The following is a 13,962-nucleotide window of genomic DNA, read 5'->3' as shown; positions in this document are numbered from 1 at the left end:
ACGGCCCCCAAAATTAAATTCAAATCAATTAAAAATTAAAATAATTTAAAAACTATTTTGAAATTTTCAATTGTGAATGAAAGTAATTTTTAAATTTACATTATTTGTGTGCAGTGGTGATAAAACATTTTGCCTTAATATATATATATATATACAGATTGCCATCAAGCCGGCCCAATGCCAGCCAGATGGCAACCCCAAAGTCACTTTATCTCCCGTAAAATTGGGACAGTTAGTACTTACCAAGTGCAATCTCTCTGACTACATGAAAGAAAAGTCAACCATGACAGACATCACCTTGTGTACGAAGCATTGTGTACTCTCTGCTTTGTTGACATGAAAGTTTCAATAAACTAATACTCAATTGTTAATATCACAATTTAAAAATTTTAAATCTTTGACAGAAACAAATAATTAATTTTCTTATTAAATGTGAAAGAAGAATCAGAAATCATGACGAAATTTGCTCAATTCCAATTCCCAGAAAATGCCCAATTTTTCCAATTTCAATTAATATCATCCAATCACTAGTTAAAATATTCAATGTAATGTACTAAGTGCATTGTCAAGGTGATTTTAACTATCTGTAAGGATTATAAGATTAAGTATCAAAAATAGCAAACTTCTATTACTACTTTTTATTATCAATCATATTAAAATTTAGACATATTTTTAATATTAAGTTTATTACTTACTAACTTAACACTAAATTTATTAACAATTATTTTAAATGGACATTATTAAAAGTTATACCTGGGTTTCATTAATTCTTAAAGCAATTTCTTCCATTACCACATCTAAATTGACTTTAGGAATTTTATATCCAGAACCATCAGTTTCTGGCTTAGAATTAAGTATTAATCTTGCAGTAGCATTTATTGGCCCAAGTACTGTAAACAAAAAGTTCAGTTTTTAAAGTAAGGTTTTTAAATTTAAAAAAAACTAGATAGTAACAAAAATGTATGTGTTGAAAATCAAAACAGTAGTTCAGATCATTTCAAAAATTATTGATATATTTGAAATTATGAATGTCAAATTTGTTTAATTGTTCAGGTAATTAATTATTTAGTTTCTAACCAAAAAAATTAAAATATATTACAATTTTAATTTCAACAGATTTCACTATAATACAGGAAAGTCTTGTTAATTCATACTCAGATAGTTTGAAATCCCATTAGTTCATAACTGTACTATTTGTCCTAACTGGGGATAGATATTTACATTAATAAACCAACAAACACCTAAATAATCGGGCTAATATATGGCTATAATTAAATAATAAATACAAATGAATTTGGTCTAGAGGTAAGCATTAGGCACTATCTCTTATCTAAATTAATAATTATAATTTTTAATAATTTAATAAATAATTTAGAACATTCTGGAAGAAAATAACTGACCCAGGGCTGGGCTTAAACCCACAGCCTCCACTTGCCATGCAGTGTGCTACCAATTGCACCACCCAGACCCCAAGCCAGTCATCGCTTCCAGATGTACTTAAATTTCAATATAACCTTCCACAGTTACTAATGGACAACTATTTTTCCTTTTTTGGGTAATAAGACACCAAGGTAACTAAGATCCCAGGCTATTATTTTATAAAATTGAATAAATAAATTAAATAAAAAGCTTAACAAAAGCACAAAATTTGGAGATTCAATGAGGAAATTAGTAAGATTATACCAATGATACCTCTTCCTAGAATGGTTACTCACCCAAGAAAGTAGGGAAAGAAAAGTCAGGAATTGGATACTGCTATACAGACCATATGATTTTACCATTTTTGGATATACAGTTTTTTAAAGAACAGTCCAAAGCCATAGGTAAAACTAAAACTTTGAAGAACTTTTTCATCATGGGGTAACTATTAACCCATGAGTTAATTGTAAACTCTCTCTCTTGTATGGGTTAGACATGGATATATTTTTTGTTTATCCAGTTTTCTTTGTTGTTCCAGTTTTCTTTGTTGAGCATTAATGTAGTTTAGATTATAAATTTGTTTGTTTAAAATAAATCTTATTATTTTATCATTATGTTGTCAAGTGAATCACTTCCAGATGTTGTGTCTCTCCTTTATCCCTCCTCTGTCCACCCACTTTCAGCCCTGTATGGTGTCACTCTTGTCAAGGTTTACCTACTTTTAAACAAACATGACAAAAGTTTCTATAATGTAATACAATATTCACATTACTTTCTTTTATATTCTCTAAAATTGTATTTTTTTACAGATGAAGTATATAACTTAATCACAAAAAAATTTACAATCAGATTTGACCTAATTTCAGACATGCACATCTGAAATTAGGAGGCTTTAGCTAATCTAAAGGCAGGTAAACCTGCAAGACATATAGATGGAGATGAGGTGAAATCGCTTTACACATCACTTTTATTAATATCAATCAAAAAGTTGCTGTATTAATGTACTTCCAAATTACATAAAGACCTACATATTATATACATGGGATCAAAACAATATAACAAAAGAAGTAGACGGTAAAAGATGGACAACTTTCAAATGTTTTTCTTCTTGCATCTTCTTTCCTTCACTATGACTTCTTCCTCGCATTCCTTTTTCCTGCTCTCATCTGCCTATGTGCCCTCTGTAGATCTCCATTTTTTTTTAAAAAAAATCCTTGTCTTCACATTCAGCTATTCTTGACAGGACCTCAGATCCTGAGACATATGGCTTCATAAAACTGGTGGCCAATGATGTCCGTCCAGGACCCTCTCCTTCCCCAACCTTTACAATTTCATCTCTCTCATTGCCCTTGACCTTTGATACTTCATAGAGTCCCACAAATTTTGGCATCACCTTTTGTCTTGGTCTTAATTGAGTTCTTTTGATGATGACCAAATTCCCCTTACAATATTGTGTAACCAGTTTACACCCTTTGTTGTGAACTTGTCAATTTTTGAATCCATTTATCTTTTGTTGTGAGCTCACTTGAATCCATTTAACTTTAATTGTTCAACCTGATGATATAATATCACTTCATCAGGTTGAGTAATTAAACTCATTCAATCAAAATAAACTATATTTTGACTCCTTGAACTTTGTAGTGTTTCTTTATCTTTTAGTAGAAACCTTGAAACAAAAGTCAGTTGTTATAAGAAAACCATTGTATAATTAACATCAATAAAAAAAAAATGTATGTTATCAAAAAATTTTTATGTTCAGAAAACAAATTTTCATTCTGTAACTCAGTAGTCAACACAAGACTTACAAAACCAATTTACTTACAATTTTACAGATGTAAATATAATTAAAACATTTTTTAAAGCTTATCAGAAAACTTTTGATCCTCACTCTATTCTTCCTTAATATTACTGATAAATATTCTGAGTGAGAATTCAATAACATATCAAAGTTCCAGTTTCAAGCTGTACCTTCATACTCAAGATAATTGATGAAACACAGTTTTTATTCAAAAAAATTTTCTTTGCAGACTTTTCCCAAACCAAAAAGAAAGAGAACCACCACCAAGACCCCCAATGTAAAACAATCATATCAGAATGTACTATTATACAATTATTATACAAATAAATTTAAATGCAAAAATTATCATTCTAAATAAAACTTAGTAATTACAGTACAAGCTTATACTTTCTTTACATGTACATTTTGCCTATTTGCAATCCTGTTTTTTCAATGTTTTCCATGTTGACAAATCCAAAGTTCATTTATTTGCAGAAGGATTAATGAAAGTAATGATGTAACAAATTAAAATAATTTAATCGTTTCTTATGTTTTATCTTAAACTCCCATTCTGCAATTTGTGTTAATGATCATTAAACTACACAGTGGATACTGTTTCAGTTTTTACAATACTTTAACATCACTCAAATCAATATGCAGTTAGTGTTTACTATCTGCATACTATTTGTGCTGTATTGTGTTTTATATAAGTATGAATTATGAATAATCAACCTAGTATTTTATAAGAGAATTTTAGTTTGTTTTTCTTTTGAATTATGCAATATTGATAATATTTATTTGTAAAAACAAAAGATCTTTGCAAAGTATCAAACAAGCTAAAAACAGTGATGTCCCCAAAGACAAAATTAAAGTGTTAAGTCATTATCAGGGAAGAAGTTCAATAGTTATGATCACTTGTGCTTTTTATCAAAAATTAATCTACTATAAAAAAAAAAAAAAAAAGAGAAAGAGAGAAAAGAAAGAGATAGAACTTTCACATCATCTACATGGGTTCATATCCTGAATGAATATGAACTTTTAAAGATGAGCAGAGCTTTGATTCTAGATAAATCATATAAATTCTAGTGTGATTTTTGTTCATTAAGAATTGAAAGTTAATATTGAATTTGCAACAAATATTTTGTATTTTTGCACTTCTTAAATAATTTAAAATATAATGTTCTTTTATTTTAGTACTGTTTGTCATTGGTGTCAGATCCTAAAAGAAAAGGTTGGTGTCAAATGTATTAAGTATGTATTTTTAATGTTATATCATTAATCACTTTTAACAAAGAACTGTATTTTATGTTCAAGTCATCTCTCTCTGGATGGAATTTGAAAAAGATAAAGATTTAAACTGACCCAAATTTGTTTGCTTGGTTATTATATTTTTTAAGTTCTTTTATGTTTTGTCATGGATAAAAGCTCAACATTTGAAAACATTCAAATTTTAGATTTTAAATCTTTTAAGCAAATCTATCTAAAGCTTTAGATTTAGACAGATTTTAAAGCCTTTCTCAGAATATTTTTTCTAGTTGTTTATTTATTAAAAAAAAGAATTTTTGGATGAAATGAGATAAACAAATTGCCCAACAGCAGTTTTCCTAAAGATAGCAAAAGAGAGAGTTGTAACAGTCAAATTCATAAAGGAAGAAAGAAGAAATAAAAGAGTAAAAAGAAATTCCATAAAACTTTTCTCTTAGTTAAAAATAAAAAAGAAATGAAGTAAGAAACAAGATCTATGACTAAAAATAGTCCAATAACAAACAGTAATGACAGTTGTAAAATGATCTTAAGTTGTAAACTGATGTTATTCAATAATAACCACTTACAAATTAATAACATATTAAATAGACTGTCTTTTAGCATTAACAGTTTTTATAAACAAAATATACATGCAAATACTTTTGATAATGTATTATCATCTTTGTCAGGCAAAAAAACCTTCGTATATATTGGATTATATATACTTCTTCATTGAAAGACAGTCTATTTAATGTGCTATTTTTGATGTTTTGGCATGAATTTTAAGTAAAAACTTTATATTACATTAACTTGTAACAATAAAGTGACTATTATTTATAATGAATACAATAAGGCCTCAAGTGTAAACAAAAATAAAATTAATATTATGTACCTTATAACTCAACTTTATTAGTTTCATACTAAATTTAACTTTTAATTCAATTTTATTCAATATATTTTTCCATATTTATAAAAAAAACTTTTTGAAAATACTCACTATATGATATACTAGGTTTGGTAGTAGAAGTAGCTATTTCATGTTTCATTTGTATCTGAAATAATAGGTAGACAATTTATAAGTTTGGTAAAATAAAATACATGTAACCCTCAATATTATGCAGTTAATTGGTTCTGCAAATATACCATATATCAAAACTGCACAACTCGAAATTAACAATCGAAGAAAAATAATTCATCAATTAAGTGATTAAGAATTTATCTGAAATCATAATTTTTACATTTATATTTGCTTGGGTAAACTAAAAACATTTATTTAAGAATTATTAATTAATTAAAGATTTTAGACAAAGTACAGTGTAGTTGCATACAAAAATGAAAACAAATCATGTAAAATAATATTAAAGATTGATTATAGAAAGTTTAGACTAACCACTATAGTCCAGAAAAGAAAAACAAAAAAATTATTTTTATCAATCAAATAAAGTATTTATCATGCATCACCTGCACAGTTGCTGTACCCACTTTTCAGGTAAAGTTTTCTGTAAAAGCTGAAGAATTAAAACAGAAATGTTTGCAAAATTACTATCCAAATAAGTGTATTACACTATAAACAAACAACTCTACTAAACCCAATACATCGTAATACTAAAGCCAACCATTGCTGCCTGCTATTGAGCTAATAAATGGCTATAATATTAATGAATTACCAAATAATTTGATACTAGTATTATAGTACTAAACTAAAAAAACTTATGTTCACTATCTAATGGTAAATAGTAGGGATAAGGAATTGGCTCAGCATTGTCAGTTTTGAATTCTGTTGAGTTGACAACATTGACTTTCCCTCAGAACAGAACTGCATTAACCAAAACTGAAGCTACATATATTGAGGGTTATCTGTAATGAATTATATCTTATGAATATGAATTAGATTTTTATCTGTTTGAACATAACATATTAGAAATTTACATTTATTCTAATATATTCCAACACAAAATTTTTGGATTATTATATGTTTATAATTTTAATAATTTCTTTATTATAAATGTATTATACTTATTTCTATTTTTAGCTATACAGTTTTTATCCAAATTCTTTCCTAATTAAATGATTGTTACAGAAAAATATTTTAATGCACAAGTACTTTTGACAGTTTATAACTGTCCTCTTGTCTCCATATTGCCTGAAGAAGACAGTTATAAATGATTGTTATATATACTCTGTCAATTTTGATTAAATTGTAGAACTTTTTCTATATTAATGTTTATAGTATATTTAATTATGTTAGAAGATACAATAATCAACATAATAAAAATGGTTAAATATTTTTTAAATTTAACAAAAATATTTTAAATATTTGGTTTCAAATTTTAATATATATTACTTTATTGTTAAGATTTACTTTTAAATTTCAGCTAAAATAATAACTTAAATACTAAATTTTCTGTTAGAATAGTTACATGATATTTTGCATAATAAATTCATTTGGTATTCTCATAACTAACAAAATATGTGGGTTTTAATTTAGCATAAAATATTTTAAAATTATTTCATTATTTCAATAATACTTTTTTTTAATCTATTAATAACATATGAAACTTCAACGTTTTTGTTATTTTTCAATTATTTTTTCATCATTTTTAGGAAATATCATTTTATTTTCTTATAACATAATTATGATTTAGATTTATAAATATTATAATAATTATTTTATAATAATGTTACTTTGTGTATATTATACATAGAATTGCAAATATATTCAAATTTACTCTTATTTTTTATTAAGAATTGAAATTATTAATTTAATAAAATTACCTTAGCATCCTCTGCATTCATGTTACTTATCATTGTTGTATTACTATTCCAATATACTGCAAAGCTGTCCAATATAACTAACTGGAAAACAATTTAACTTAAATTTTTAAAATTCTAATTAGCAAACACTTAATTTCTGTAATTGAATTAAATTCAGATTAACTAAATAAAATATTGTTATCATTTACCACTAAATAAGTATCGTCTAAAATTTTATTTCAATATTTTATTGAACGCTAAGAAAATTTATTAATATAATATCAAATACAATATATGGAGAGTTCAATAAAGTTTTATAATATAAATAAAACATTAATTTTTAGTTTTGACAATTTGCTACAGTAGAGCATCGATTATCCGACCCAACTGACTGTCAGTTAACTGACCGTGTTCTAGTCGGCAAATTCAAATGTCCACTAGTGATGTGGTGCTACAATATTTGGCTATGTCTTGGCCACTTTAATATTACTTTTGTTAAATTTTTTGGGTGTTTTAGCTGGCAACATGGCTCGACCATGAAAGGGAGGCCAGTATTTAAACCAGGCTTAACTTTCTATTTTTTCTTTATTTTTGTATTTATTTTTGCAAAATAAAGAAATAATTTTTAACAATACAATAGCGATAATTATTATTTTAAAAAAAATTTGTTAGGCTTAACAAGATGAAAATTCAACTCAAAGTAGGTTAATAGCAATATACTAATATACTATACTAATAATGTTTTCTTTCATACTTTTCAGTTATCTGTTTTTTCAGTTATCCGACCAACCCCAGTCCCCAATTGAGTCGGATAATCAATACTCTACTGTATTTACTTTGTAAAAATATGCATTATTTGTAAAAATTTAATTCTCAAAATTTGCTTTTTTTTTTTTATATGAACTCAAGACTGGATTAACCATAGACAAAGTAAGTGTGAGATCCACGAGTTTTGGGGGTTGTTTTAACCCATTTTTACAAAAACAGTATGTAAACCTCTGATGTTAGGAAAAAAAATTATCCTCGTGGAGAATCTGATTGGATGTCACCCCAATGTCAACAATCAAGTGGGAAAGTTGACACATAAGTGCGAACAAAGATGGTCCATTATGCAACGACTTGTCAAAAAATGAAAGTTATCATCAACAATGGACAATCGCATGACCCCTTTTCCCAATAATGATATAAAAGACAGACACCAGAAGCTCAGGGTGATCGATATAGGAAGTTATACTTTGAGAATGTGTGATTTGAGTCTCTTGGACCTCCACTGACCCAGCAAAAGAAGACAATCCCAGTTGGAAGACATTTAATGGCTCCAGAATTTCCATACAGAAATCAATTGTCACATATAGCTCTCCATCAACGTATAGAGGTAATTATTAGCAGCCTGCAAACTCTCTCTCAACGGGAATAGGCATAGCTGTTATAGATTAGCCCTGTTGTAAATAATATAATTAGTAATCACATTTTAACTGCATTTAGTCACATCTAGCCTTCTATAACCTGAATGTATTTAACCTTATATATCCTCATGTATGTTAGATTTAGATGTTAAATAAATGCTTTGTTGATCTGTTACAACTCATCTCCCTGTCTAGTTGGGAACCTGGACACCTATCAACTTACCAACGTGTTCCCCACTCAATATTTGCCCTCCTATCAAGTTTTAGCCATCCGACGATACCGAGGTCAGGTTCCAACAACCTGTGCCAATTAAGTGGTTAATAGGGCACCCCCTATAGCTCCTGGCTTATCTCATATAAGCATGTGCTCAGAAAGGGGAACACACCACAGAAATTTTTTTATTGCCTGATTTACTATGAACCATATAATGCAAAACTCAAATGGTGCAGCTGAACCAAATTCCAGAAAAAGGGATCCCCAAAAAGAAAAAAATTAAAGTATTTGCTAGTGTATAACACTCGCATTTTTTTAATTTTTAAATGTATCAAAAATGTGTTTTATGTTTTATTATTATTTAAATTTTTATTACATATATGGCATATGGGGACACCAAAATCTTTTTAAGTGCTTAGAGCATCTGAAAGTCTTAATACAAACCTACATGAACTTAATCAAAAACAATAAAGACTTAATATTCTTGCATGATGAAAGACTTATACATTCACTTTTTTACTAAATACTTTTGAGAACTATTTCCCTCACCTTCAAAAATCACATCTTGAAGGAAAAAAAATCAACTTGAATTTTTAAATATAGCCAAAACAATAACAGTAACAACAATGTAAGAAATCAATATAAACAACATTAAATATTTTAATGTTTATATGTTCTTATTAACAAAACGTAACAATAACCATCACAAATCATTCATAGACAAGTTGACTTTTCCTTGTAAAGAAAAAGGACAAAGTTTCACAAATGCTTTAAATCTTTACTAGAGACAAATACAGACACTACAAGAGTTTTTCTACTAAAAACAAGAATCATCATAATTACACAAAGCTGTAATTCTTACAGATAAATACAAATAGATACACTATATCTTTAAACTTACACAACACTGATCTGGATCCAACATTACACAAAGTGCACTAACACCATCAAGCAATCTTAAGCTTTGAAGGATCTCGATGTTGGGAATTCTAATCATCTCCTCTAAAATCATTTTGGCAGAACTGCATGAAATTGCTGAATGACTTATGGGTGCCCCCTTGGAGAGAGGGAAGAAATCATGCCATACAAGACCAAATCCACCAGACAACATTTACAGATAACACTTACTGGAAATGCCACTTCATGTATAAGATGATACAACACATCACATTGGAATGCAAGCTTTTAGCACAAACTGATTGCTATTTGTTTATGTTGATGTAAGTAAACATAAAGCATTAAAAGTCTGTATACAAACATAGCATACACATCCAAAAACAATACTAAAAATACATACCTTATGAATTAATTTTACTGTGTCTTGAAGTATACAAGGCTTCCAATTTTCATCAGTTGTTTCAAATGATAGATTATGAAGTGTAATACCAAGTGAAAATGGCTTTGAAGGATCAGTATATGGATCTTCATACCGTATATGAATATCTTTAATCTTTACTTGAAGATTTTTAATTATTTGAGTTACAAGTTTTTCAGTAAAGGTATCTGCTTTTTCATCTTTCTTTTCATCTGTAAATCATTTTTATTAAAACTTCTTAGTTTATGAAATTATTATTAAACACATTATAGATTTCAAAAATTCAAACCTTTATTTGCTTCTTTAATTTTCATTTCTTCAATTCTACGCAATTCCTTTTCTTTGTAATCTTGAGCAGCTTTCTGTTCTTTCTCTTCATTATATTTTGTGGCTAAAATTTGTTTTTGATTTTAAAATAATGAAGTATTCAAATTTGTTTTAATATAATACTGATTTTTAAATTTAAACACTTATCTAAAAAAAGTAAAAACAAATTTAGTGCACTAAATGAAATTACTAAAATGATACATTTGATTCAACATTTTATTGAATACATTAATTCAGACTGGCTAATAATTTGTAATAAAATTCACTTTTGTAAAGTGAAACATGATGTTTCTTCATATCTCTAATATTTGGTATTATAACATTGCATATCAAATTCTAAACTTTGATGTAGCTAACACTAATTTAATAATTCTCTTTACCTTGGAGAAATAAAATATAGTCTTTTGTCAATTCTGATTAATAGGGGGGCGTGTACTAGCCACTGGAGGTACGGGTGAACTTTTAGTGAAGCTTGATAATTCTGTTTTGAGTGAATTGAAAACCCATAAAAAGCCGAAATATGACAATTTTAAAGAAGTGGTTATTTGTGAATAGACTTTCCTTGATTTTAATTGTGTGTTTATTAATAATTGCTGGGATTGAGTCCAATCCAGGCCCTTTCCCTCGATCTCCACAACAAATACGTCAAGAAGATATGCAAAGAAGGAGACGAGGCAGACCTTGCAAGAATAAGCTTAAAGAAAAAGAAAGGCAATTGAGCGATACAACTAGTGAAGATTATTATCAATTAGAGGATGTTTTTAATAAAAATAGTCCTGGGACCTCGAGAGCTATGAAAATTTACGACTACTTCGAAACTTCAAGAGATCTAGGGCCACAAGTTCAGGAAGAGTCACAATTTACATTGAAAGCAATATACGAGCTAATTCAAGATAAGTTCTCTCTTCTTCATATGGAACTACAAGGAATTAGAGCAGAAGTCATTGCTTTGAAAGAAGAAAATAAATATTTGAATGGAGAATTGTCAAAATTATCCCAAAAAGTAGAAGAATTAGAGGAAATATCTAATAATAATTGCCAATTGAAAGGTATGTTAGAATTTGAAATAGACTAGCTAGCTAACGTGAGAAATAATAACAACATTATAGTTATAAACTTTCCGTTCAACTCGACCGATCATGTAAAAGAAATTAATCAGTTTATAAAAAAGGACTTGGGAATAATTAATAGTCACATAGAAGGAGTGGTTAGATTAACCAACAGTGAAATCAAACCCATAGTGAAAATATTATTGGGGTCCGTATATGATAGGAATCTGATTATTAAAGAATTCTGGAAAAAGAAAGGCGACTTCAATAATAAAGTGAAGGAAAAGATAATAGTTACTTTGGATTTATGCATCAGATCCAGAATGAGAAGAAAAAAATTATTGGCAATAATTAAAGAAGAAAAATACAATGGGAATAGAATTATTATAAAAGATGATTATTATATTAAAGACAACATAAAATATACATATGATATTAATCTAGATAAATTAGTCCAATTGAATGATTTTTCGAGAAGGAATTGATAGTCATCATAGTTCTGATTATGGCTAGATAGAAGAAATAATAGTTAGTTTGAATGTTTAAATGCTAAAACTATGGTAATAGAAAAATTGAAACAGATTTGGCCTACACTTATTCCTTATGATAATCATTATTAAAGTTTTTTTCTAAGTTAGGAAATCAAAAAAATATCAATTATTCCACCGAAGTCATTTTATCCAGTACATAATTGATATATTTCTCCTGAATTCTGCCTATCTTAAGATTGTTCTAATCTGTCAAAATCTTGTGTGGTATAATATAATTTCAGAATCTTATATAGCAACTGATATATGTTTCAAAATTTTTTTCCTTTAAATTTCTCCACCTGGCTAAGATTTAATAATAAGAAGGTAATTCAATAATAATAATAATTACCTTGCAGTTGGTGCTATCCTAGATGTAGGGGTTTTTATCCCCCAAAAATTATAAGTGTCGTTTTATAGCGAGGCACTAGTGTTACGAAATAGATATAACCTCCGTGCGACGAACAAAATCAACAATAAAATACTAACTAAGCATTTTGTATGCGGAAAAAATTACAATTTGATGATAATTTGTATAATTTAAAAATTTTTTGTAGTTAAGTAATATGATATAATATACCAAATTCATATGTTTGCAGTATTGCAAATATATATCAATGTTGAACAAATTAGATATTATTATAAGACGTCAATATTTTATTATTATTAAATAACAAAATCAACTGATTCTCCCCCTTGTAACAGGTATACCCTATTACAATAAACTTTACTTACTGCTACTACTACTAATTCTGATTAATATGATTTGTATTATCATCTTAGTGCTAAGTAATTAATATATTATCATCATCAGAATCATACCTATTAAATAATCAAATTCAATTATAAAAATATTACAATACAAAAGATTACAATATGAAAACATTCATCTAAATAAAATAATATAACAAAATGATAATGTTCATATTTTAATACAAAAATATTGTAATTTTTAACATAGTAAAACCACATTAAGTCAAAGTTTAAAGAGTAAAATAAAATCTCAACTTTATGACAATAATGTTGTCTCTACATGTACTGCAAATTAGTAAAATTATTTAGAAGTTTAACAGTTCAATTGTATTGAAAACTGAAATTATTTTATCATCAGAATAATCAATATAAATATAAATTAATTTAAAATTTTACATACCAAGATTAGGTAATACAATAACAAATAAGCCTTCAATACTAGCAATAACTGGCTCAGTATATAAATTTTTCCATGGTATTTTCAGAACGAGATTACCTAAAATTAAATAAAAAATTAAATGAAATTACATAATTGTTATTAGTTTTATTTAATAAAAATGTAAACCAAACAAAAATATAGTGAAGCACTATTTATACATCTCTCAAGGGACCAGACCAAAAAGACATTACTGAAATTTAAGTCCTGATGTATGAATTGGCAGAACTAATAGTTTTTAATGTCAAATTAATAGTATTATAACTTTTAATAATAAACATATAAATAAAACAAAAAGTAAAAACGATACTGTTTTATTTCTTACACTCTTTTTCTGAACAAGTTTCAGTGGCCATTGATCAAATAGACCTAATTCATACACTAATTAACAACAATTCCAAAATGACTTGCATATTCAAAACTCAAATGCCATAGTAATGAATGATATACTTCAATCTACAAATTTTAATGTTCATTCAAGAATGTTTACCATTGCAAAGTATGTCAAATCCAACAAAAAATACTTTAATAGAGTAACAAATTATGTAGAATACCAAAACTTTGACAGAGTATAACCTTGTAAAAACCTTGCTGAAAGGATGTCATTTCATAAGGATTTTTCGTAACATTGTGAGAGCAATTTCAACGACATTGTGGTAAACAACTGAACACTAAGGTGCATTTAGTACTAGAATATTTGAATTTTTGACTCATAAGGAGAGAACATGGCTGGCTACCCA

General features: G+C 27.4%; 1 protein-coding gene across 3 annotated transcripts in view; it reads right to left on the bottom strand.

Annotated features, from left to right (window-relative positions):
* Vps13 (vacuolar protein sorting 13C) overlaps positions 1 to 13,962 on the bottom strand; it is a 273,667-nt gene that overhangs the window by 234,643 nt on the left and 25,062 nt on the right. For all 3 annotated transcript variants that reach the window (XM_067287043.1, XM_067287044.1, XM_067287045.1), the window contains exons 3-8: positions 13,187 to 13,282; positions 10,420 to 10,521; positions 10,113 to 10,342; positions 7,217 to 7,297; positions 5,439 to 5,493; positions 754 to 890 (exon numbers count right to left, since the gene is read on the bottom strand). In XM_067287043.1, the coding sequence (XP_067143144.1) occupies positions 754 to 890; positions 5,439 to 5,493; positions 7,217 to 7,297; positions 10,113 to 10,342; positions 10,420 to 10,521; positions 13,187 to 13,282 (701 nt within the window). The remainder of the gene's footprint in view (positions 1 to 753; positions 891 to 5,438; positions 5,494 to 7,216; positions 7,298 to 10,112; positions 10,343 to 10,419; positions 10,522 to 13,186; positions 13,283 to 13,962) is intronic.

Source organism: Centruroides vittatus, unplaced genomic scaffold (genome assembly GCF_030686945.1).
Source record: "Centruroides vittatus isolate TY-2023 unplaced genomic scaffold, ASM3068694v2 scaffold_435, whole genome shotgun sequence".
Lineage (NCBI taxonomy): Eukaryota > Metazoa > Arthropoda > Arachnida > Scorpiones > Buthidae > Centruroides > Centruroides vittatus.
The sequence above is the reverse complement of the archived record's forward strand: the minus strand, read 5'-3'. Positions and strand labels throughout refer to the sequence as shown.